Raw genomic sequence first — 26,393 nt, 5'->3', positions numbered from 1 at the left:
GCAGCAGGTGCTTTTAGACCAATTAGATATTTCAAATAACAGCAACCTCTGAACTCGGCGCCTGGTGCTTTGCACCACATGCCCCCTGTTGCTTGGGAAACCAATTTTGAGTCTCGATGTTAGCTCATCATCCTGTGATTCTGGGCAAATCACTTAGCGCCTGATTACGAGTTTGGTGGTCTTACTCCTATCCCACAGTAGCAGCAGGACTGAGTACTCCACTGAGCTGAAGTCATTCCTACTCGCTGTATTAAGATGTTGCGGCTGGAGTACTCTGCTGCCGTTGGGCTGGCAGTATACCGCCGATCCGATTTGAATGTTACCGATGGGCGGGCAGACTGTTGGCAGCAGTGTCCTGACTGAGTGGCATATCGCTGCTGTAAAGATAGGTAAGTACTATCTGTCAATATCAGAAAATACATATGTATGTTGTGTATGTGTTGCAATGTATACCTATAGGTTACGTGTACTGTCTGTTTTGTTACATGTAAAATAACACAAAACCACTTAGGAGAAGTGACAGAGAAGCCTACGTTTGATTCTGGCAATGAAAGGGTTGTTAAGTCTGGGGGCATCAGCCCAGGAAGGACTTGGACAATGGCGTCTGACACTGATTCCGAAGTGGGATCCCGTAAAAAGGTGAGTATGAACTCCTTTTCCTACCTTTCTGTTGAGTCGTGCATAGCAGTGTCCCCACCAGGAAAAGCTGACAGAAAGGCAGATCATAATCTGGATGGCGGGAAGCTTCGCAGGACAGCCTCCAAAACCTGCCTCTGGCTCTCATGCCGTCAACGCAAGAGCGGAGGCTTGGTGGTGGCAACGGCAGTCTTGTAGCCAAGTTCCCGTCAAGATCATAATAGGGCGGCCGGACCGCAAAGGCAGCGGGTGGAAGGACTGCCGAAAATGCGACAGCAGGACCATTCTGCCAAACTCGTAATCAGGACCTTAATCTCCCCCTGTTTAAAAAAACAAGCATTTACAATGCAATAGATCTCGCAATTCCGAGATTTCGAGCTATTGGCATTGTAAATAGCAATGCCTTTTATATTAGAAAAAGGCATTGTCATTTACGATAGCAGTAGGTCAAACTTTGGCAAAAGCGTGACCTATTGTATTGCAGAGCTTGGTGTCCATGAAGCGGGTGCCATGCTCACCAATAAAGTTAAAAAAAGAAATTGAAACTGAGCGCAGTGTCCCTAAAGTGGGTGTCGCGCTCAGCATGCACGTTTATTTTTAAACAAATAAAAGATAAAAAGAAAGCTCCTCTCAAAATGAATAACTGTCACCAGGAAGCTTCAGGTGATCATAAGAATTAAAGCCTTCACTGGCTCCTAAGGCACCTTTAGATCTGCCAATTAACTAACTGCACACATTTACATTTCTTTCTGGTAACAGGACACCCTGGAGAGAAGGCTTGTTTCTTCTTTAGTTGTCTTTTTTCTCTCTCTTTGCAGTGCAGGGGACCGCTGTTACCCTTTCAGCCAGAGGTAACTCATGCTCAGCACTGACCATACAAAACAAATGTTGTCTTTTTTTCTAACAAAAAATATGGGAACTGTTTTGGCAGCATTTTAAAAGCTTAGGAATGTTGCTGCCAATAGACCCTTTCCACTTCAACCTTTGTGAGTGGCAACAGCTTGTCGCCAAATTCTATTTGCACCCATTTGCCATCATTTTGCATATTTAACAGCATCACTACCTCGAGCATGTTGCCATATGGATTACTGGGCCTTCTCCAATTACTCCCAGCCCCTTTTTATGCACATGCACAATGCATCCCACTGCCCCTCTGGATACCTGCCTACATATTTTAGTTTCCACACCAATGGGAGTACCTGTAACATAAAACATTCAGGAAAATCTAAACCTCTAGTATAACAAAAAAATTAGAAATATAACACTGGACTTCTAAAGTAAATTATAGTCATCAGCTAATTACAAATATTTTTGTTGCAAAGTTTCTAAAATGTCCATTGTTCATTTATATCAGTTTCTAGTTTTCCGGGATCTTTGGCAGTCTACCAATAGCCTATCCTTGACAGGAACGGCGTGTACAGAGGTCGTTAGGAAGTTCACTGAGCCATCCGAGTCTGCGCAGTAGACTTCGCGCTTCACGAGACGGTAGCCACTTCTGAACTCGGCTTCTGCCGCCATGTTTCGATAGGTCCAAATGTCAACTTAAGCAAAACAAACACAAAAGAGTAATTAATACAAAGAAATTATGCTGCTAATGTTATACCCTCACTAATCCCTTTATGTATTAGTATTTTCCTAGCATATAGCAACATTTAAAGCAATATATTCACCTTTACGGTCCTCCACGAAGATGCAAACGTCACAAAAGCAACACAAATCATACGATATCTAATTACTACATATACTACTATTAATATGCGTACGTATTTTAGTTATTAGAGTTATTTGGCCATGCAAATAGCAAGTTCCCACGTGTAATTTGTGTATGCAAAAAGTTAGTTATAATATATCACAGCACACAATTAGTATTTTATAATAAGTAGGTTATTCAATTAATACATTCATGCAAAATAGAGGAGGTATACAAAATTTTGCACTACCTGCTCCATCAATCCCCCCTTTGGTGATTTTTAACATCACCACACTACTTTTAAATTTTGAAAAAATTTAGTAAAAGAAATGAATTCACTTCTCTTAATAACTGTTTCACCTGTCTATTCTTTTGTTTTTCTATACATATTGTCTTTCCACTCTTTTAATTCTACCTCTTCAAATTCTCTCTCTTTTCTTTCTTTCTCTTTGTTTCTTACAGTTTCTCTTTTTATATGTTTTCGTAAATTCCTTTTCTTGCTACATAAACATCCTAGTCTTAGAATTAATACTAAAATAATCACACATGTTACTGGAAATAATATCTTACTAATAAGGGTACTACCTAGCTTAAGTAAAAAGTTCTTAATAGTAGAAAACTTTTCCCCAATCTTTTCCCAAATACCTTCAGCCTCCAGTGGAGCAATTTCCTCATGCAAATTAGTTATATTCTTAATGTATGTCTTCAAATTTTGACTTTCGTCAGGAATGTAAGTACAACAATGTTGAACTTTCAGCATTCCACAGACTCCACCCTCTTTTGCCAAAATTATATCAAGGGCAAGTCGATTTTGCATTACCATGGCACGCATGGCAACCATTTCGGTATTTACCAATAAAAATCCTCCAGCAGTTCTTGTTGAATTTTGTGTGCATTCAGAGATATTCCCACTGCTGGTATCAATGCTCCAAAAATGTCTCCTACAATTTCTGACCAGGATTCTCTTTTCCTACGTGTTAGTTGCCTACCTAACTCATGTGCACCATCCTTTCCTCTTCCCACATGGAATATCTTTGGGAAAACCAGGCGTAGATAACATGTGCCATACCAATGATCTGGTAATCGATAATATGCTTTGTTCCCGCAGATAAAATATAGTCCAGGGAAAACTGGATAATTTCCTCCTTTAAATCCCCATCCACCCATGATTCTATAAGTATCATGGCAATCACTGGTGCCTACAAAATAATTATCATATGCAGTTTGATTCCTTCTAATACACAACATTACTTTCTGAGGCCAATCTAGAGCCATTGTTGGACTAGCTTCTCCTTTCAAATGTTTTTCTCTTTCAACATCCCAGACTGTCTTTTCTTCTTTTCCCTCAGGTACTTTCCTTTGCATTTTTAATCTCCTTTCTTCAACCATATCCAAGAAAATCTTCTCCTCCTTCTTTAAACTGCAAGTTAGATTATTTCTGAATATTGACTCTAATGTTAATTCTTTAGTTTCTAACAAAAATGTTCCTAACACTTTAGCAGGCTTTACTTTATTCAACTTATTAACTACAGGTACTTGTGAAAATACATTATCTACATCTGAAAAATAATATTCTAATTTCCCTATTTTGTAAAACAAACTTGCTAGTACACTACATGTTATTCCATATGTTACTGGGAGGTGATGGTAAGTCACTCCCTCAGATACAGATGCCGGCAACTGCATGCAGACATAGCAATCCCTCACGTCCATCGTCTTCACATATTCATAAAATCATTTTGAAAATACATTGTTAGAAAAATCAGTTATAGACCTATCTTTATGTAAATAATTTCTATCTATTTTAGTCGGATATACCTTCTGAATATTTTCTACATTAGATTTTTTTCCACTATGTCCTTCTATTGTTTCTATGTAACCTTAAATGAAACCATTAGCACTAACGCACTCCACAGAAGCATTAGTAATCCTGTACAACAACAACACATTTTGAACCATCTTCTAAGGAACACACATTTAGATTTTCTATTTTCTGTGTTTGCCATTCCGAAAAATGATCAGTGTCTTTTGACTTAGCCTCTTCTACTTCACAACTAGTTTTTGACTAACCCAAGGCTCTAAGCACCTACTTGGTTCTTTTCAGTTTTATGCCTTTTCTGGTAATTTATTGTTTCTCCATTTTGAACACTTTTATCTTTTCAGTTTGGCATTTGATCGTCTTTCACTTTTCTTTCGTAGTCTTGTTGCAGAATTTCCTGAACATCCGTCTCTTCTCCGATGTCGAACAAGATAACTCTTAGGATTTCCGATTCTTCGTCTTCTCCAACCACTCCTGGTACAGTCAGTCAGTCAGTCAATTATCTTTATTCGATTATTAAAAATCATAAAAGAACGAGCAAAAATACATATCGCCATTTCATCTGATCACAAAATATTGCATACAATTAAAACCAAAAAAAAAAAAAAAAAACACTAAATTTTTACAATAAGACGTACATAAATATTTAAAAAAGATAAAAAGAAGGGTTTGTTGAAACACAACATATTCAGAAAAAGGAGTAAAAAGAGAGGAAATTCATTTTTCAGAGATAAAGTGCCTGTGCCTTATGCGATGCTTATTTAAGCGTGCTCCTGCAACTAGAAAACTAGCGACAGAAAAAGCTACTTTCGTATCAGGAAGAAGTTGCAAAAACATCAGAGCTGGTTTTACCTGAATAAAGCCCTGATTGCGTAGAATAGGGAGCAAATATCTTTTTCTAATCTCAGTATAATGACCACAGAACATGACGAAATGCATCGTGTCCTGTGTTGAAAAATGATCACAGTCACATGGTTCAGCGTCGTCGGGCCTAGACCAGGTTCTGAAGTTCCCCAATATAAAATGAATTAAATCAAATCGGAATCTCGTTAAGAGAAAACGGTGGTAAGGTTTTGTTACAAAAAAAAGGTATGTTTCCATTCCGGGAACTGAGGAAAGCATACAGTGTTTCCTTACCATAGGTTTTTTTAGCTCTACTGCTTCCCTCTCCAGGGCATATAAATTTGTCAGAGTGTTTTTGACTAAATTTAAATCTTCATAGGTTATACCATCTGGGGATGAGAAGAGCTCCGGGCGGCCTGCTAAAATAAGCTGGGTTTTCACGTATCTTAGCCATGGGATGTTAAGGGCCCTGTCCAGGGCTAGACAGTCTTTTAAAATGATGTGATTTAGTGTAAGCTCCTGGTTAAGCCAAGTTTTTAACCAGCCAATCACTGGGGCTATTTTTAGGGTGTCAGATATATAGCCCAAGCCTACCTCTGTATGCAATGCAAAAGTCGGGGTTGATTGGGGAACAGAAAGCAGAGATCTCAAAAATTTGTTCTCTACGTTCTGTATTTTAGTAGAGCTAGTGTATCCCCAAATAACAGAGCCATACTGAGCGACTGACAAACATTTTGCTTTATAGACTTTAATTATGCTTTCCATGGGACGCGCGCCCAGTTTTTTGGCAAAACCTAGCAGCCCTGCGGCCGCTCTAGCAACAGCGCTGCTTTTAACCAAAAGCTGGGGGCCCCAGGTACCCTTTTCATCAAAAATCACCCCTAGGTATGGAAAGGAAGGAACTCTCTTAACCTCCTTCCCTGCGCAATAGAATGTTAACAACTTTTTTTTCCTACCTGCGGATCCAGCGATCATTACATGTGATTTTTCTGTGTTAATTTTCATGTCCAGAGATAACATAAAAGCTCCAAAAGATAAAAGGAGTTTATTTAGCGCAACTCCAGAGCGTGCTAAAAGAACAGCGTCATCCGCGTACAGGAGGACAGGTATCTTTGTCTCACCTGCACGCGGAATGTCACTATGTGATGTTGTCATTACTGCCTCAAGGTCGTTAATATATAGGATAAAGAGGAGGGGGGCAAGTATACACCCTTGCCTAACCCCCCTCTCTGACCTAAAATGACAGGTACATCTTCCTTCCCTAGTGACTCTAACTGAGGTCATAAGATCCCTATGTAACTCAGCTAAGTAATCGACCAAGGGGGGATCAAAGCCCATGGCCAAAAGGATCCCCCACAGCCTTGACCTGTTAACCAGGTCAAAAGCTGAGGAGAGGTCCATAAAGGCCATGTACAAAGAGCCGCCCCTGGCGACCACATATTTATTTAAAATTAATTCTAGGTTTAGGCACTGATCTAAGGTTCCTCTATTGGCTCTAAAGCCATATTGTGCGTTAGATAAAATACCCTTACTTTCTAAAATCAAGGTTAATCTACCTAAGAGGACTCTCCCCAAAATTTTAACACTCGAGTCAATGAGAGAGATTGGCCTATAACAAGCCGGGTCTGTCCTCTGTCCTTTCTTAAAGATTAGCACAATGGTCGAAGTTGCCCAGGTAGAGGGGAAAATAAATTCCCTTGTGGCATTAAAAATGTTAGTTAAAATCTTTGAGCTAAGTTCGGGGGCAGTCTTAAAGAAGTCTGCAGGGACCCCATCTGGCCCCGGTGCCTTTTTACAGAGTGTATCTTTAATTGCTTGTTTCACCTCATCCTGAGTGAAGGGAGAGATACGAGTTGATGGTTTTAGTAGGGATTCTTCATATTCAGAGGTAGTATGAATGTTACTAAAATGTGTTACCCACTGTTCATCTGGGATAATACAGTCAGCTCTCTGGTTATCTAGTCCCACAAAATACGGGTGATTTATAACTGCCCAGAATTTAGCACTATCTTTCTGTATCTCTGGCAGTAACAAATCATTCCAGGCCTCGTCTTTTATCTCAGATTTCCTCTTCCTGATAGCTAAGTTATAATGTTTCCTCAGTGACGCTATCAACACTCTGTCTCTAGGTTTACACTTTAGGGCTTTAAGAAGAGTTGAATGGGCCTTAGAACAGTTTGTGTCAAACCATTTGGGGCCCTTGAGTTTATTAGATTTTGCCTTTACGGTCAAATCTAAGTTAACTTGATGACAAATAACACTAAAAGCCTCAACCAAAGTGACACTCGGGTTTTTGTTATCTAAACAGATGGCAATTTCACCGGCAACTTTGGCAATGGTTTCCTGTAAGAAAGTTATTGGAGTAACTTGGCCCCATTTAAGCCTCCGATTTTGGTCACTTAGCACAAGATCTGTCGCACACAATGTGTCCGTCTTCCTGTTTCCCAGGACTCCTTGAGATAAAACCTCTAAAATCACAGGATTGTGGTCACTAAAAACAGAAGATTCTACCTTATAAACAAATATTTCAGGTAGAACTTTTGAAGAAACAAAAATATAATCAATAATAGTGTCAGAATCATTGCCCACATATGTTGGTAACCTCAAATCATTTGAGCAAGTACCAAATTCATAGAGGTTGTGGGTAGCCAAGAGCGATTCCAAAACCTCTCCGCTTGAAGTGTGTTCAAAATGCGGAGAGGAAGAATAAGGAAAACATTTCTCAGTTTCTCTCTGGCAGCCTGCTTGGCAAGGATGAATATTAAAATCTCCCATAAGGATCACCTCGTACACGTAACAACTGTTCTCAATAAGAGTGGATAAGAGATCCTCTAGGGATAACAAATGCTCGTTAGGGAATTGACTGGTCGGGGAATTATAAAAATTAACGAGTAAAATGGAGTTGCAGTTTGATAAAGTCAGTTCGACCGCTAAGCAATTTTTTGATTTAGACTTAATATGTCTAGCTTTACCTTTGACGTCAAGTGAAATGTATACAGCCAACCCACCCCTTGCTCTTCCTGCTCTACTAGGAACTGCAGGTACAAAAAAATGGGAATAGCCATATAGGGCCAAGCAATCTAACGTTTCCCAAGTTTCCTGAAAAGCAAGGATATCATAATTCCTAATTTTGTCCAACCAGATTTTTTCTTTAATTTTGGGTCTTAGCCCCGCAATATTCCAGCTCATAAATCTGCAGGCCCTGGCTCCTGCGGGAGACTGAGCTGATAAACCAAAAGCAGAAAATGGTCCCTTTGCATCATTAACATGATTTGGCGAAAGTCAATCGTTGTGGTCCATAAAAGAAAGTGGCGCAAAGCAGTTAAACAGTTCTAAAGGCTGTGTAACGGGGTTAAGCATAAAAGGTTGAAGACGATGAACTGGGACGTTGTTCCTTAAATCTTGTTCCCAACTGGAGTGAGAATTCCAGTTGGTATTCCTCTCTGAAGCAGGAGTCCTTGGAAAAGATGCATTCCGCTGTTCCCCATAAAAAAATTTCAGAGTGAGGGGAACCACGGTGCCTTGTCTTCGTTGGGGAGGAAAGATGTTTGCAAGAATGTTAGGAAGAACATGTTGATTTGAAAAGCTCACAGCCACACGGTCACCTTTAAGTCTTTTTGGGCGGTTTCCCAGCCAAGGAACCCTAGTTACTGATTTAATTACGTTTGCTAGGTGATGCTGTCCCCCTGGAGCTAGCCGCACATTAACGGTTAGCCAATGCAGGGCTTTGCTACGTAGTAAATTGGAACTTTCCGCCGTACCTCTTTCCAGCGGAGGAACGTTTGCGAGAACTAAGACCACAGGTGTGGCTTCAACAATGAATTGCAGTGGATCTGTTGTGAAAGTTTGGGCTTGTGCTTGTGTTTGTACTGAGGGAATGTTGGCCGGAGCGGTTGAAATTATTGAAGGACGTGGTAACGCGGAACCCTCATTAGGGGCAGTCAAAGATAATGGCGAAGGGTTCACCCCAAGCAGTTCAGTTCCTTCACCTTCACCAGCCCCCAAATCGTTTCCGGTGTCAACTCCCCTGGGATTATTGCCTAAAAGAGTCACTAACATAGTTATATTTTCAATGCCACTTGCAACTGTATTTTGTCGACCGCCCAGCTTCTTAACCTCTGCTTGCAATTTGTCAATCTTGGATATAAGAGGTTTAACAATGGAGTTAATTTTAGTCTCAATAAGGTCTACAATTTTATCGAAAAGGGCTTCTTCAGTAGGACAGGTAGAAAAGTCCTCGGCGTGAGTCATTTGTGTACATTTTGGGATGTTAGCCCTCTTCCATTTAGTCCCTGAGCGAAGCCCACCCCGCTTTAAAGGAATCTTAGTGCATTGTCGCTTGGGTCTGGCTACATGACCTATAGTGGATTGATCGAGAACAGAGACCTGAGACTGTGTATCTTGATCTGAATCTATATCATTGTAATTATCTGCATTGCCCTCAACGGGCGAGCCATCAGAAGCCGGGGTTACATTGTCCGGGGTGTCTGGTGTGGCTTGGGAAGCAATGTCAGTGATCGTGGCTGCACTGAAAACATCTTGCGAAAAAATTTCATCAGTCAAGTTAGTAACAAGTGTTGGAGGGGACAGGCAGAGCAAATCAGGAGATTGGCTCAGCCCCAATGACTCCCTCCTTTGCATATTAATCTTCTGTACGGTCTGAACTAGATAATTGTTAATCTTGTTTTGTTGTACTCCAGCAATTTTTTTAGGCATGACTTACAATATAACACGAATTAGGGAAGAACACATGAACAAATGTACGTAAGATTGTATATCAGCTAGGCTTACGCGAGGGAAGATATCGACGATGAATCCTGTAGCAGGTCTGGCCCTGCCCCTGCCTCCTCCTGCCGATGAGGGCCGTAGAGGGCCCGCCCTTTGCCCGGGCTTAGCCCCGGGCGTCCCGCTCGCGTCCCGCGACGCGGGAGAGGGGCAATGATTTATGGCGCCTCCAGGCGCGTAGCCAGCGTTTCCGGGTCCCGCCTTTGGTCCGCTAGGGTGTCTGGGTCCTGTAGTTCTTTCTCGCTGCGGCCGCGGTACTTGCAGTGCGGCGGCGGGAGGGAAGGCGGGAAGGAGCAGTCACCCCCAGGGCAGCAGCACAAATGAGGCAGGTGAGTTCGCTATGTCTGGTGCCGGATTCTGTGTGGTTCAGTCCCCTGCTCCACCGGAGAGGGGCAATGATTTATGGCGCCTCCAGGCGCGTAGCCAGCGTTTCCGGGTCCCGCCTTTGGTCCGCTAGGGTGTCTGGGTCCTGTAGTTCTTTCTCGCTGCGGCCGCGGTACTTGCAGTGCGGCGGCGGGAGGGAAGGCGGGAAGGAGCAGTCACCCCCAGGGCAGCAGCACAAATGAGGCAGGTGAGTTCGCTATGTCCGGTGCCGGATTCTGTGTGGTTCAGTCACCTCTTGATCCCCTTGACTGTCTGCCTCTTCTTTTATTTCAGGCAGTGCCACATATGACCATTCTGGCGACTTATACTTCTGGTTAGGTTTTCTCGTTCTCTTATTTTCTTCTGCTGTCGTTTGTTCCACGTCTTTCAATTTCTCTTGGCTAGACACTTCATTCACCTGTTCAGCTCTAGATGAATTTACTTGTGTTAATCTGTATCTTAATCTCTTTATCTTGTTGGGCCAAATTGTATCCCTTGCTGGCCTTTTCAACTTACTTCCTTTTTCATTTTTCTCAGTTCTCCATGCTCTCTTTCTCAGGACTCGACCTTTTGGTACTTCTTCATCACTGTCCTCTGATTCAGTTCCAACTTGACTTTTACCTTCAGTAGTTCCTCTTTCCACCACTTCTTCTTTATTACCTACTTCTGTCCCTCCTCGTGGTTCTTCCATACAATCTTCCTGCTGACTAACCGTCCCTTCCTCTAACTGGATGTGTGAATTCCCTACAACTCCTCCCCAAAAATCTTTCCCTCACTCTCTGTATCTGGTACCTTACCATCTAATTTTATTACTTCAGGTGGAATTTCTCTTGAACTTTCATTCGGGACTGTCTTATCAAAAATTTATTTTACAGTCTCTTCACTGTTTTTACTCTCTCTCTTCTGTGCTTCGACAGGTTCAGTGTCTGATTCTGAGCTGGTGTCAGAAATATGTAACTTTCTTCTTAAAGGAAGGTTCTCTGGTGCAATAGCTGGGCTTTGTTCTGGCTCCCCCCTTTCAGGAGTTTGTGTAGTTCTTATTTCTTCAGTATCTGATTCAGAGCTTGTATCTGATTCTTCAAAGTATTCTTCCTCCTTGTTATCCACGGGGTTTGGAATTCGCAAGGTGTGACTAGCATGAATCCAGTTCTTTACTCCTGCACATTTTACTGCTGTTGTCGTAGTCAAGATCACCTGACGTGGTTTTCCCCAACGTGGGACCAAACAGTTTCGTCTTCTGTGCACTTTTATTCTCACCCAGTCCCCTGGGCTTAAATCATGAGCTGGCTTCTTTTCAAGAGTGGTGGCATCCAATCTAACCTGATGGAACACAGAATGAACGGAATCAGCCAACCCCTTGCAATAATACAACACCAAGTCATCAGATATAGGCAATAGCTTGTTGACTGGTATAAACACTTGTTGGATTGCTCTTCCCATGACAATTTCATGGGGACTCAGACTTGTATTCCTATCTGGAATTGATCTAATAGTCATGAGTACTAGAGGCAAGACATCAGGCCATTTCAAACCTGTGGCTAAACACATCTTTCCCAGCCTGTTTTAATGGTGCCATTTACTTGTTCCACCACACCGGAAGCCTCTGGGCGATAGGCACAATGTAGTTTCTGTTGTGCATTCAATGCTTCACAAATTAACTTCATAATTTCAATATGAAAGTGTTTTCCTCTAGCTGACTCAATCGTGACTGGAAAACCAAACCTAGGAATGAACTCTCTCAATAATAGCTTGGCTACTGTAATTCCATCACTTCTTCTTGTTGGGAATGCTTCCAGCCATCATGAAAACAGACAAACCATCACTAAAACATACCTCAACCTGTTACAGGAGGGCATGTCAATGAAGTCAATCTGCATTCTGGTGAAAGGCCCTCCTTCTCGACCTATCGTTCCCAGACTTACCACTGTTTTTCTTCAAGGATTGAACTGCTGACATATAAGACATCTCTGACAAAGACTTTCAGCTACAAGTCTAAATTTTGCATTGTACCATGTCTGTTTAAAAAGTCTGATCATTGCATCTCTTCCTACATGTGCTTGTCCATGATACATCCGTGCCGTGGTAGACACCATGCTCTCAGGCATAACTGGTCTTCCATCCCGATATACCCACATATGATCTGTTTCCCGTGGTGCACATCCTGCTTTTACCCACTGTCTCATTTCCTCATCTCCTGCTTCTTCCTGCAACTGCCTTACTTCCTCCCATGTATTCACAATGTTTTTTTTTGTTTTTTTTTAATAATTCTTTTTATTAAACCATTTCGACTGAAATACATCAATGACATAATAGCAGGCGACATCAATTTCAATCAGTTTAGATTCCTCCATTTCAATATATATTACAAGCATCTTTTCATGGCGTTTAGGGGGCTCCAATAGCCTCATCCTCAGTTCGCTGGCAAGGTGGGGGACATATATTCCCTCTATACTGGTTCCAGGCTTCCCATATCTTGCTCCACTTCCCGGGGCACCCCCTAGATACAGACACCGATTTTTCCCTAAACATGCACCAATCTAAATCCTCTTTCCACCTCCCCAAAAGGGGTGCCGGACAGCGCCCCACAACTGTGCAATGTTCCTTTTTGCAATCATGTACGCCAGCGTGGCCCACTGCTTAGTGTACGTGTTGAGGTCTGTAGGCTCCCAGACATTCAGTAGGCACCTCCGCGCCTCCGGCTGCATCTCGACCCCTAACACTCTCCGCATAGTGCGATGTATTTCTCTCCAATACACTTCTATCCGTTGACAGCTCCACAATATGTGGATAAAGGTCCCCAACTCTGTACACCCCCGCCTACACTCTCCACTTTCTGCCCGTCCCATGCGGACCAGTCCGGGTCCCGTTACATATGTCATATGCAATATTTTAAGCTGCACTAGTCTCAGCCTGGCCTGGGCCGCTACTACCCTTGGGAAGGAGACCGCCTCTTGCCAGTCCTCGTCATCCAATTCTAATCCTGCACTGTTCCACTTACCCTTAAGGATCTGAAGTGGATCTTCCATATTGTTAATTAACTTCTTATAAATAAGGGAAATGGTCTTCTCTGGGACGTGCCCATCTAGCACTCTGTCCTCCAGTGGGGAAGCCTCCGGTAGTTTCTCGTCCCTAGGGACCTGCGTCGTCAACGCGTGGCGGACCTGGAGATACCGATAGTATTCAGTGTCCGACATGCTATACTGTTTCTTAAGAGATGCGAACGGCAGAACCGTGTCCCTCCCCCAGACATCTTTGACGCGTGTAATCCCAATAAGATCCCACTTATCAAATCCCTTGGATTTCCAGAGGCTCCCTAGCTTCTCCGAGTTCCACAGTGGCGTGGCCAGCGTAAGCTTACCATCCCATCCCAAATGCTTATTGACAGTATTCACAATGTTAGTAAACAACAAGGGACATGAATTAATTTCTCTTTCTCTTCTCCTATTTATGGAATTTCGATTTTGTGTGCAATATTGAGCCATATCATTGGCAAACTGATTGCCAGCCAATACATACTCGTTGTTCTTTGTGTGGGCTGCACACTTCACAACAGCTAACTGCTTAGGCAGCTGTATCGCCTCAAGCAATTTTCCAACCACTTCAGCATTCCTTATAGGAGTTCCACTCGATGTCAAAAATCCTCTTTGGGACCAAATTTGGCCAAAATCATGCACTACACCGAAGCCAGATTGACTATCGATTATCACAGTCACTCTCACATTCTTTCCCAACTTACATGCTCTTCTTAAAGCAAATAGTTCAGCAACATGGGCTGATTTTACTCCTTTCAGATACGATGCTTCCAATACAGCTGCTACTATGCATACTGCATATGCTGCACTCAGATTTCCCTCATCTGTTCTCAAGCATGATCCATCCACAAACATCACATAGTCACTTTTTGTCAAAGGTACATCTTTTATATCAGGTCGTGGTTTGGTACAGAAGTCGAGCACTTCCAAACAATCATGATCCACATCAATAACGTTGAAGGATTCACATTCAGACATCTCACAAGGCTCACATTTGTTGCACCTAGGATAACCTTCTCATATTTAGTCAGACGACTGTGCGTCATGAACTGGGTACGGCTCCTTGTCAAAAGGATTGCCACATCGTGTGGTACAAACACTCTCACAGGATATCCCATCACAATTCCTTCACTTTGTTCCAAACTCTTGCAAGTGGCTGCTACAGCTTTCAAACAACATGGCAATGCTACAGCTACAGGGTCTAATATAGCTGAGAAATATGCAACTGGTCTCCTTAGCTTTCCATGTTTCTGTATTAATACAGAAAGTGCACATCCATTTCTTTCACTGCAATAAAGTTCAAATTCTTTTTCATAATCAGGCATACCAAGTGCTGGTGCTTCACACAAACTGTCTCTCAATTGTTTAAAAGCCTTTAATTCTTCTTTATTTAATTCAATGGGATCTTTTACATCGCTTCTCGTCAACCGTACCAAAGGCTTTGCAATCAGGGAAAAGTTACTTATCCACTGACGACAATATCCAACCATTCCAAGAAACATTCTTACTTCTCTTTGCGTCATTGGGGCTCTCATTCCTTTTATTATCTTGATTCTGTCTGCAGTTACTTTTCTCAGTCCCTTTTCAATTTTGTGGCCTAAATATTGTACTTCTTTCTAACAGAATTGCAATTTCGATGGGGATACTTGAAGTCTAAACCAAAGGAAATGATGGACGGAGTGTTGAACCCCCAGTCAACTGATCTGGGTTTAATCCATCAACGTTCTTTAGCCCACTCTGCAACCTGGGTTTAATCCATCACGGTGATGGATCAAACCCAGATCTGTTGACTGGGTGTGAGTGTTTGATTGGTTCTGATGCTCCGTCCATCACCACCCCCTTTTGTACCGATACTTGAAGTCCTCCATCTGCCAAATAATTCAGCAGTGCAATGGTATCCACTACACAATTCTCGAGTTCTTGATGCCACAAGCAGATCATCTATATATTGTACCAGAACTGAACTTTCAGGCATTTTTAAATCTTCTAGAGACTTTTTCTGATTAAATATTCAGGGACTCTCTGGGTACCCCTGTGGGATTCGGCACCATGCCAAGATACGTTCGCCAAACCGGAACGCAAATATTTATTGACTGTCAGGATGCAATGGGATAGAAAAGAAAGCATGACACAGGTCAATTACTGTATACCATTCTGCATCATGGGGAATTTGATACAAAATCACAGATGGATTTGGTACAATGGGACAACATGACACCACGATTTTGTTTATTTTTCTCAGGTCTTGCACTATTGTAAATGTTCCATTAGGCTTTTTCAGGACCATAATTGGTGAATTACATGGGCTGCTCATTATGTCTCTCAAAATACCTTGTTTGATCATTCTATCTATTATAGGAGTAACTTCTGCAATTATCTCGGGTGTCAATTTGTACTGTGGAATAGTTGGGTAGCTTACTCCTTCTTTTACAGCAACTTTTACGGGATCTACATTTTTCATTAATCCCACATTTTCTCCTGTGAAATCCCATACCTCCGCCTTTACTGTCTTTTTCAATTCTTGAGGCAGCTCTTCAGGGTTAAATACAGCAAATGCCTCAGTAATCTCAGATTCCATATTAGCCATATTCACTTTATACAATACATCTTCATCTGGAGTCTCAAATGCTCTGCCATCGGGAGTACAAAATATGGTGCAATTCATCTTGCACAGCAAATCTCTCCCTAGTAAATTTACAGGGCTTGAATCGCACACGACAAAGCGGTGCATTTCAGAAAATTTCCCTATGTTAAGCTTTACTGAATCAGTAAGATATGTTTTTATCTGTCTGTTGGATACTCCAACTACTTGGATTGTTTCGTCCGAGAGAGGAAGATTTTTAACATCAGCTGACCTAACAGTTGAATGAGTAGCACCAGTATCTACTAGGAAAGTAATGTTTTCGTCATTTACCTTTCCGTCCACAAATGGGCCTGTCTGGTCTACTTCTAGAGTTGCGCCAAGTACGCACTCCTCTTCCTCCACTCGGCACCGTCAATAACCTTCTTCTGACTCACTCTCATCGCGTTGTAGCCAATACTGCGAAACAACACTAGCGCGCGGCAGCTTAGTTACCTGTTCTTCGTTGTAGAATCCTGTCTCATTACTGTATCTCTGATGATTTACACTCTGTGGAAAAGGCAGTTTTGGCGCCTGATTCTGTTGTGGAACAACCTGCTGCTGTTGCTGCGGTTGACAACTCACCTCTTTATGCACCTGTGAATTCAATGATGCATTATCACCATTAGCACTCGGGGGAAATTTACACTCGGATTTCCAATGCCCTATTCTTCCGCTATTATGACATTGCCATTTCTTTTTTGCTTCATCTATATTAAATTGTCCTTTCCCTTTTCCAATATTAAATTTTTGCTTCATACCCGTACCAGTTGCTTGTTCAATCAATTGAGCTTCCTGTCTTTCTGCTACATTTACTTGAGCCCACATGGCTTTTTCTTTTAATTTACGCTGTTTTGCCTCAATTTCATCACTAAAATATTTTGCATGTCTTAGTACTTCATCTATCTTTTTATTTTGCCAATCTACTGTATGTTGTTTAATCATTTAACTTACTTCAGGTCGTAACCCGTACACAAATCAAAATGACTCAAATCTTTTTCACTCAAGTTTTCATCACCACTATACTGTTTAAAGGCGAGGATCAATCTTTCATAGTAGGCATGTACAGATTCTTTCGCTTCTTGATGAGTTCTATCAATTTTTACCCAATCAGTTTCTTTAGGAGGTACTTCAGAAAAGTAATAACTTGTTCATATTTTCTCATTACTTCTGGATCAGGGGCACCTGTTTTTGGATCTCTAAGGTATTCTTGTGTAGGTCAGTTAATCATTACCTTGCATTCTGTCCATAAATCTGCAGGTACTATTATATCAAAAAGACTGTTCAAATCAATCCATAAAACTTTTGATAATTTCACGAACCTGTCTACCTGCCTGTACCACTCAACTGGCTTCTCGCGCAGTCGTGGAAAATCATTGGTAAATGACAAAATATCTTGTCTAGTCCAGGGGACATGTACATAACCTCCACCTGGAATCTCTCTCATGGGACATTCAGTTACTACTTTTTCCTTTTCTCTTACTTGGTAAGCTGCAAATGTTTTATCCATTGCATCATCTCGTTTTCAAAACCATCTACTCTTCCGTTTGTCTACATCGCCCCATTTTCTCAGTAAAATGATTACATCTTTAATCTGAATCATTCGTCCTGTCGTATTTAAATTTTCAATGTCCTTTTCAGAAAAATCTACTCTATATGGTTTTTGTAATGACTTTACCTTTTCAAAATCAATACCCATTTCATTTGCCACTTCTTCAAGTCTTTCATGTAAATTTCTGGCTCTCCATGTTATGCTTTTGCATAGAAACATTAATTCCTCATCCTGATAGTTCTTTAATTTTTCTGTAGGAATAGTCCCTACTATTAATTCTTCTAATACTATTTTTAATTTGGACACATCTCAAGGTTTAGGCTCAGCATCTTTTTGTTGTAAGCTTCTTAGCCATTCACTTAATTCATCAGAAGTTGGACCTACAGGAATCATTTCATTTAGTGTCTGTTCTAATCCTTTTGGTGATCCTGGTACTGACTCTGTCATCATTATTGCTCTATTTACTAAACTCTGATTTACTGTCAAATTTTTAGGAGTACTTTGTTCAGAAATTCCTCCCGTTTGTCCCCGCAAATCTTCTCTTGTATCTTGTCTTTGTATTTCGTTTTCTCTGTTACTGTTATAAGGAATCGTCAGACAATGCTCACTATCACTCTGTTTATCAAAAATCGGCACTACAGGTCCTATTGTTACAAGAACAGTTACTGCTTCAATATTTTTAGTTAATTCTCTAATCTTCTCAGTCAATTCTAAAGTAGTTCTAGCTAATTCAGCTGAATTTGCATTAGCCATTTTACTAACTTGAGTATTTTCTGTTTCTCTAAAAGGATTATTTCTTCCTGCCTCATGTGGTACTGTTTCAAATTTTATATTCTGTGGCAATTCTTTTACTGGGGCACTCGGTGTCAATGTGGAATTTGGTTGATACAGGGGTGGATTTTTATAAACCATGTCCTCAAGCACATCATCCTTCGACTCATGCATACCATACTTGTAACCTTCTGATCCTGTGTTATTTACCTTTTCCGTACATTTTCTACTAGTGGTTTCCTCCACATTTCTCATAGGAAACAACCCATCAGTCATATTTGCACTTCGCCATCTCTTCATTCTATCATCATGATTTTCTTGTCCATACGATCTACCAAACATATATCCATACCTTCCGCCACTTCGTTGTCGTTCTCTGTCATACATCTCATCTTCCCATTCTGTCAATGCTTCAAACTGTGTAGTTCTAGGTCTCGGTTCTAATTTCATCATTCTTTCTCTCAGATTTCTTAAAACCGCTAAATTAAATTAACCATGCTCTGGAAATGCCAAAACTCCATCCTCTTTTGTACACTTTGCCCAATTGTCTAACCAAATACAAGTATGTTAGACCTGTCAGCCCTTTGGGTGGTCCCTCCTCATCATTATTTATTTTGTCCCACTTTTGCCTCAAACCCTGTTTGAATTTTTCCTTTTTGGGAACCACCAGACTTTTTAGTGTTGCTGCAGATTCAGGGAGCCATTTTACCTACCCCTGAAACTTCTGTCTGAGGGCCTGGAGCACAAAATGGTGGCCACCTGTGACATCACCAGCATCCACTGGAACCTACCAGCACCTTCCAGAACATTCCAGGAGATTCCAGAACTCTGTGACAGTTGGAGACCGTTTAGAATGTTGGGAGGATAAGAGAGGCAGTTGGCAGTTGGAGCTGGCAGTTGGCACCTGACTGGTGAAGAGAGAGGAGCACAACAGTGAAGGAGGAAGGAGTGAAGCAGCAGGGGTGGAAACTTGTGCCTGGAGTGGGGTCCATAAACCCACCCTTGATACTTGTCCCTACTGATGGATCCCAGCCTATAGCCCTGTGTGGGAAAAAGACAGAAGAAAACCATCCTAAGGACCTGGACAGCAGGAACAGGCCTTAGAACCAAGAAAACAGCAAGATTCTGACCTGAGAACTGGTTTCCCTGGAGTCCGGCGTCGAGTAGCCTGAGACCTGGAGCCCGAGGTGGAGAAGCGGCGCTGACTGAAGTAGCAGACGTCGTACCCGGAGCCGCCTGAGGTCGTGAGAGGGCGCCGACGGAGGTCGTGAGGAATACCAGAGGTCGAGGAGGAAGTGAACCGAGGTCGAGCGAGCGGCGTCATCGGAGGAGTGAAGTCCGCCCTCCGGAGTCGTCGGAGACCGAGGTAGAGGAGCACCGGAGGTCGGGAGTGAGGATCGCACTCCGGAGTCGCCCGGAGCCTGTGAGGAGGAGCACCGGAGGTCGGGGGTGAGGATCGCACCCCGGAGTCGCCGGAAGTCGACATCGAGGCCAGGCCGGCCGACGTCATCGGAGCCGAGAGCGCCATCGGACCAGAGCCGCCCGAAGTCGACATCGTGAAGAGACTGCCCGACGCCGTCGAATCGGAGGTCGAGATCGAACCGAGGCCACCGACATCGGACCGGAACCGCCTGCCGGCGTCGTCAAAGAACTGACATTGTGCCGAGGCCGCCGAGACCGAACCGGAACCGCCTCACGGCGTCGACACGACTCCAGCGGCGTCGGAACATCAGAAAAAGGGCAGTAAGTGGAGTAGAGGGCGCCTAAGGCCCTGTGGAGACCTGAGAGACTATTCTAAGGGGCTAGGGAGGTGCTGAAACCCATCTGACTGTGCCTGGGGTGAACTGGGACTAACCTAGAGAGGTTGTGTGGAGAAGGAAAGCCAGGGCATTGGTATTTCCCCCCCTTTGATCTACCTCAGTTTAGGCCTCAGCCTTGTCCCAGCCAGGGAGTAGCCTCCCCCCTCAAGCCTTCCACAACCCTACAAGCTGTGCCTGGGCCAAATCAGCCCTTAAGAAGTGAAGTGTCATCTGATTATATGAGGGGTGCTGTATACTTGTAATTATTTATTGGGGATACTGTATTTATTGAATTTTTATCTATTTATTGCTGCACTATATTTATAGGTCCACAGGACTTGTTGGTGTACAATATTTATTGGTACAGTATTTATTGCCTCAAAGTATTTAATTGTCTGTATATATTGCACTTGTATTTATGCCCTGTCATTTATGATCACCCCTATTTATTTCATCAAACAGCCAATATTTATTTGACCTGCACTAATTGAAACTTGTATATTGTGATTGACCTATTTATTTTTCCAATCAGCAACTAAGAGAAAAAGATAAAGAAAGAATATTTTCATAATTTTTACGGTGTAGAGTCGTTTTTGGAACGGATGCACGCATGGTTATTGTATGGGTATATTGTATGCTTAGCACTGCGCCTGTTTCCTGACCACTCGAGCCAAGCTACCACAGTGTGTTCGGGGAGTCCACCACCACCCTGCGGAGTGGGAGTGGGCGTTTCCAACATAAATTGGTGTTCAGTGGTGGGATAGAGCTGTGCCTACATATACTCAACAATAACTGTGGGTAGTCCATAGGCCTACACCGGGAGTTTTCTCACAGCGGCCTTCCTAATTGTGGGTTTTTGTTTTTTCCAAATTTACTCTGGTGGTGGGAGGAGGTATTACTAAAGGTACCCCCCTACATTGCTACTGCACAAAACCTGTCCTCTAACCTGAGTGGGCAAGATGGAGTTTGTACTAGAGAATCTAGAAACGTACACTGTGGCCCAACTCAGGGAGTTTTGCCAGCGGGAGGGGGTGTACTGTCCCCCAGGAGCAAAGAAGGGTGCACTCCAAACCAGCTTAAGGGCTTGGGGGGAGGCACGCCGAGAAAGCAAGGCTGAGGAGGAAGACAGGGATGGAGAGCCTGACCCCGAGGGGGCTGAGATGTACCAACCTGAGGTGGGGAACCTGTCAGCAGGGCCCAGGACACTTTCTAGGAAGGGCAGCACTGTCTCTAGCGGGGGCTTATCCAGCGTGGAGTTAGCAGATCGGAGAGAGAAAAGACAGCTCACATGGGATTTAGCAAAGCTGGAGAAGGAGAAGGAGGAACAGAGGTTGGCTCATGAGACGGAGAAAGAGAGGATGGCTCATGAGATAAGACTGAAAGAGATAGAGCTTCAGATCTTAAGAATTGGGGCACCAACTGTTCCTAATGGTGGCAGCAAAGACCAAGAAATCACCAGGGAATCCAAACCTTACCTGCCAAAGGACATAGTAGCTAGCTATGGGGCGGGTGACGACATCGCCAAGTGGCTAGCAGCCTATGAGGTCTCGTTGAGGGCCCATGGGGTTCCAGTGAAGTATTGGGGAGGAGGATTGTATAGGTACATGCCTCCAGCTGGTAGGGATGCTTTATTGGGCCTCGAAGAGGATGAGCAGACCCACTACCCCACCATGAAACTGGCGCTCATCAGAAAGTTTGGACTAACACCTGAAAAGTACAGACAGAAGTTCAGGGGTAGTCACAAACTGGGCACACAGAATTGGGTGGACTTCCTGGACTATGCAAAGAAGGCACTGGAAGGTTGGATTCAGGGCAGTGAAGTAAGGAACTACGAGGAGCTGTTTGACCTAGTACTGAAGGAACACCTACTCGAGAAATGTTTCCCTGAACTGCGGCAACACCTGGTGGATAGCAAGCTGACCAGCCCCCGGAAGCTTGCTGAGGAGGCGGACATTTGGGCTAGTACCCGGGTGTCCATAAGGGGGACTGGAGGGGAGACTCAAAAGGCCGGACAGGGCGCCCCCCAGAAGAAAGAGGGAGGGGAAAAGAAAAAGGAGTTCTCCAAAGGCCCCCAAAATAACTTCCAAGGGAAGGGAACAGGATTCACCTCTAAGGCTAACCCACCCAGAAACCCTAATCCTGGCCAGAGTCAGCAGCCAAGGGTTGTCCATTGCTACGAGTGCGGTGGCGTTGGACACTATAAAGGAGATCCGAAGTGTCAGAAACGATCACCCCCTCCCACTGGAGGAAAGCCCCCCGGAGTAGCTAGTGTAGTGCTCGGGGAGGAGATGCCCTTAACTAAGGGAAGGGAGTGGGCGGGTGTCACTTTAGTGTCCCTGGGAGAACGGGAGATGGTTCCTAAGATCCAGGTGCCCGCAAATACCGCAAAGTATGGGCAGTGGATCACCATCAACGGCCAAAGAGGGGAGGCTCTGAGAGACACAGGAGCCAGTATGACTATGGTGCGTAGCCAGCTGGTGTCTCCAGAGCAGGTAATTCCCGATGTACTCCACCCAGCCGCGATGGCTGACGGCAGAACAGGCCACTATCCCGTGGCCGAGGTTCCCTTTGAATGGGGGGGGGTTGCAGGTTCACTTCGAGTTGCCGTAAGCCCTGCCGTGCCAGTCGATTGTCTGCTGGGGAATGACATGGAGCACAACGCTTGGAAGGAGGTGGAATACCGGACTCACACCGAGATGCTGGGTACACCTGACTGGGCCTGTGTTAGCACAAGGTCCGCGACTACCCGAAGAGGGAGTTAATTCCGGCTGGAGCCTGGAACAAAGGCCCAGCCAGCTGCCAGTCAAGGGAAGAACCGAGGACAGGAGGAGCCTGCCTCGGCGTCTCCACCCCGTAGGACGGATAGGCCACCGGAGGTGGTGGGCCAGGAGTCTGCGGAGGGGGACGTTACCAACCTGGAGGACCTGCCCATCCCGGCCGAGTGGCACGTGGAGGGAGGCCCGTCCAGGGAGGAATTCTGCCAGGGCCAGAGGGAGTGCCCTACCCTTGAGGGGCTGAGGCGACAGGCCGAAGCCCAGGCAGCAGGGAACGTTGAAGGGAACTACAGTGTTTACTGGGAGGATGGCCTCCTCTACAGTGAACCCAAGGCACCCCTACATGGATCGTCACGAGCCTTGGTAGTTCCTCAACGTTATCGAGCCTTCCTTTTGGAGTTGGCTCACGAGATACCATTGGCAGGACACCTGGGGCAAGACAAGACCTTCGCCCGTCTTGTCCCACACTTTTATTGGCCTCAGATGAAAGTGACGTCCGATACCTACTGCCGGACATGTGTGTCTTGCCAAGCCAGTGGGAAAACAGGGGTGAAGCTGAAAGCTCCCCTGGAACCACTTCCTGTCGTTAGCACCCCCTTTGAAAGGGTGGGCATCGACATTGTGGGTCCATTAGATCCACCGACTACAGCTGGTCACAGGTTTATCCTGGTTCTGGTGGATCATGCCACACGGTACCCAGAGGCAATACCTCTGAGGACCATAACAGCACCTGTTGTGGCTAGGGCCCTGATGGGAATCTTTACCCGAGTGGGTTTTCCCAAGGAAGTTGTGTCCGACAGGGGGACCAACTTCATGTCAGCATATATGCGGGCAATGTGGAAGGAGTGTGGAGTGACATACCGGTTCACCACTCCTTACCACCCCCAGACCAATGGTCTGGTGGAGAGGTTTAACAAAACCTTAAAAGGCATGATCAGAAGTCTTCCTGAAAGCCTGCGGAGGAAATGGGACGTCCTCCTACCCTGTTTACTTTTTTCCTACAGGGAAGTGCCACAGAAGGGAGTGGGCTTCAGCCCCTTCGAGCTTCTGTATGGGCACCCTGTACGTGGACCTCTTAACCTGGTGAGAGACGGATGGGAAAGAACTCCCAGAAAGCTCCCCCAGGATGTGGTGAGCTACATGCTGGCCTTCCGGAGCCAAATGGCTAAGTTGTGGAAGCAAGCTTCTGACAACTTGGAAGCCAGCCAAGCAGTGATGAAGGCGTGGTATGACCACAACGCTCACCCGGTGGAGTTGGAGCCTGGCCAGAAGGTGTGGGTGATCGAACCAGGAGAGCTTAGCGCCCTCCAGGATCGCTGGTCAGGACCCTTTGAGGTGTTGGAGAAGAAGGGTAAGGCTACCTACTTGGTGGACCTGAAGACCCCTCGTCAGCCCCTGCGGGTGCTGCATGCCAACCGCCTCAAACCCCACCACGAGAGGCCCGAAGTCATCTTGATGATGGTGACTGACGGAGGAGAGGACGTGGAAAGCGAGCCTCTCCCTGATCTGTTTGCGTCTCAAGAAAAGGATGGGTCGGTGGAGGGAGTGATTCTCTCCCCATCTCTAACTCCTGAACAGCAGGAGGACTGTCGCCAGGTCCTGGGGCAGTACTCTTCGTTGTTCTCCCTTGTCCCGGGTAGGACTCACCTGTGCGTCCATGACGTGGACACAGGAGACAGCCCACCTGTGAAGTCCAAGATCTACCGGATGTCAGACAAGGTGAAGGCCAGCTTTCATAGTGAAGTCACTAAGATGCTGGAGCTAGGAGTGATTGAACCTTCTAGCAGCCCCTGGTCCAGTCCGGTGGTGTTAGTACCGAAAGCTGCACCACCGGGTGCCCAACCAGAACTGAGGTTCTGTGTGGACTACCGGGGACTGAATTCAGTGACAAAGACTGATGCACATCCGATCCCTAGGGCGGATGAATTAATTGACCGGCTGGGAGCTGCCCAATATCTAAGTACCTTTGACCTTACCTCTGGGTACTGGCAGATCTCTTTGACTGATGGAGCAAGGGAAAGGTCAGCCTTCTCCACGCCCAATGGCCACTACCAGTTCTGTGTGATGCCCTTTGGGCTCAAGAACGCACCAGCCACGTTTCAGCGCCTGGTAAACCAGATCCTCACCGGGATGGAGAGTTTCTCTGCTGCTTATCTGGATGACATAGCCGTCTTCAGTAACAGCTGGGAGGATCACTTGCGTCACCTGCAAGCTGTTCTCCAGGCCCTGAGACAAGCTGGATTGACGATCAAGGCCAGCAAGTGCCAGATCGGGCAGGGGTCGGTAGTGTACCTTGGACACTTGGTGGGTAGGGGAACGGTGCAACCCCTCCAGGCGAAGATCGAGGCCATCATGGCCTGGGAACCCCCCAAGACACAGACTGAGGTCCGAGCATTTTTGGGCCTCACGGGATACTATCGCCGCTTCGTGAAGGGGTACGGTACCATCGTAGCCCCTCTCACGGAGCTCACGTCCAAGAAACAACCTCGACGGGTAGTCTGGACGGAGGCTTGTCAGCAAGCCTTTGAGAAATTGAAGAAAGCCATGTGCGAGGCCCCGGTCTTAAGGGCCCCAGACTTTTCCAAGAAGTTCATTGTCCAGACAGATGCATCAGAACATGGCATTGGGGCAGTGTTATCGCAACTCAACGAAGAGGGTCTGGATCAACCCGTGGTCTTCCTATCCCGGAGACTACTTCCCAGGGAACAGAAGTGGAGTGCAATAGAGCGTGAAGCCTTTGCAGTGGTATGGGCTCTGAAGAAGCTGCGGCCATACCTGTTTGGCTCGCACTTCCTTGTTCAGACCGACCACAGACCCCTTCGTTGGCTGATGCAAATGAAGGGGGAGAATCCCAAGTTGTTGAGGTGGTCTATTTCCCTACAGGGGATGGACTTTCAGGTGGAACATCGGCCTGGAGTGGACCACGCCAATGCAGACGGTCTCTCAAGGTATTTCCGCCTTAGTGATGAGAACTCCCAAGGGGTTGGGTAGCTCTCCCCACTTTCAGCTGGGGGGGACGCGTGTTAGACCTGTCAGCCCTTTGGGTGGTCCCTCCTCATCATTATTTATTTTGTCCCACTTTTGCCTCAAACCCTGTTTGAATTTTTCCTTTTTGGGAACCACCAGACTTTTTAGTGTTGCTGCAGATTCAGGGAGCCATTTTACCTACCCCTGAAACTTCTGTCTGAGGGCCTGGAGCACAAAATGGTGGCCACCTGTGACATCACCAGCATCCACTGGAACCTACCAGCACCTTCCAGAACATTCCAGGAGATTCCAGAACTCTGTGACAGTTGGAGACCGTTTAGAATGTTGGGAGGATAAGAGAGGCAGTTGGCAGTTGGAGCTGGCAGTTGGCACCTGACTGGTGAAGAGAGAGGAGCACAACAGTGAAGGAGGAAGGAGTGAAGCAGCAGGGGTGGAAACTTGTGCCTGGAGTGGGGTCCATAAACCCACCCTTGATACTTGTCCCTACTGATGGATCCCAGCCTATAGCCCTGTGTGGGAAAAAGACAGAAGAAAACCATCCTAAGGACCTGGACAGCAGGAACAGGCCTTAGAACCAAGAAAACAGCAAGATTCTGACCTGAGAACTGGTTTCCCTGGAGTCCGGCGTCGAGTAGCCGGAGACCTGGAGCCCGAGGTGGAGAAGCGGCGCTGACTGAAGTAGCAGACGTCGTACCCGGAGCCGCCTGAGGTCGTGAGAGGG

At 45.1% G+C, this 26,393-nt stretch overlaps 2 protein-coding genes across 2 annotated transcripts in view; both read left to right on the top strand.

Annotated features, from left to right (window-relative positions):
• Positions 1–8,211, top strand: part of LOC146857920 (syncytin-2-like) — a 33,587-nt gene extending 25,376 nt beyond the window's left edge. The window contains exon 3 of the mRNA XM_085647082.1: positions 8,157–8,211. Coding sequence (XP_085503208.1) covers positions 8,157–8,211 — 55 coding nt within the window. The remainder of the gene's footprint in view (positions 1–8,156) is intronic.
• Positions 1–26,393, top strand: part of LRRC3 (leucine rich repeat containing 3) — a 58,972-nt gene that overhangs the window by 17,543 nt on the left and 15,036 nt on the right. The window lies entirely within an intron of this gene.

Source organism: Triturus cristatus, chromosome 3_2 (assembly GCF_964204655.1).
Source record: "Triturus cristatus chromosome 3_2, aTriCri1.1, whole genome shotgun sequence".
Taxonomy (NCBI): domain Eukaryota; kingdom Metazoa; phylum Chordata; class Amphibia; order Caudata; family Salamandridae; genus Triturus; species Triturus cristatus.
This window is presented reverse-complemented; position numbering and strand designations above follow the sequence as displayed.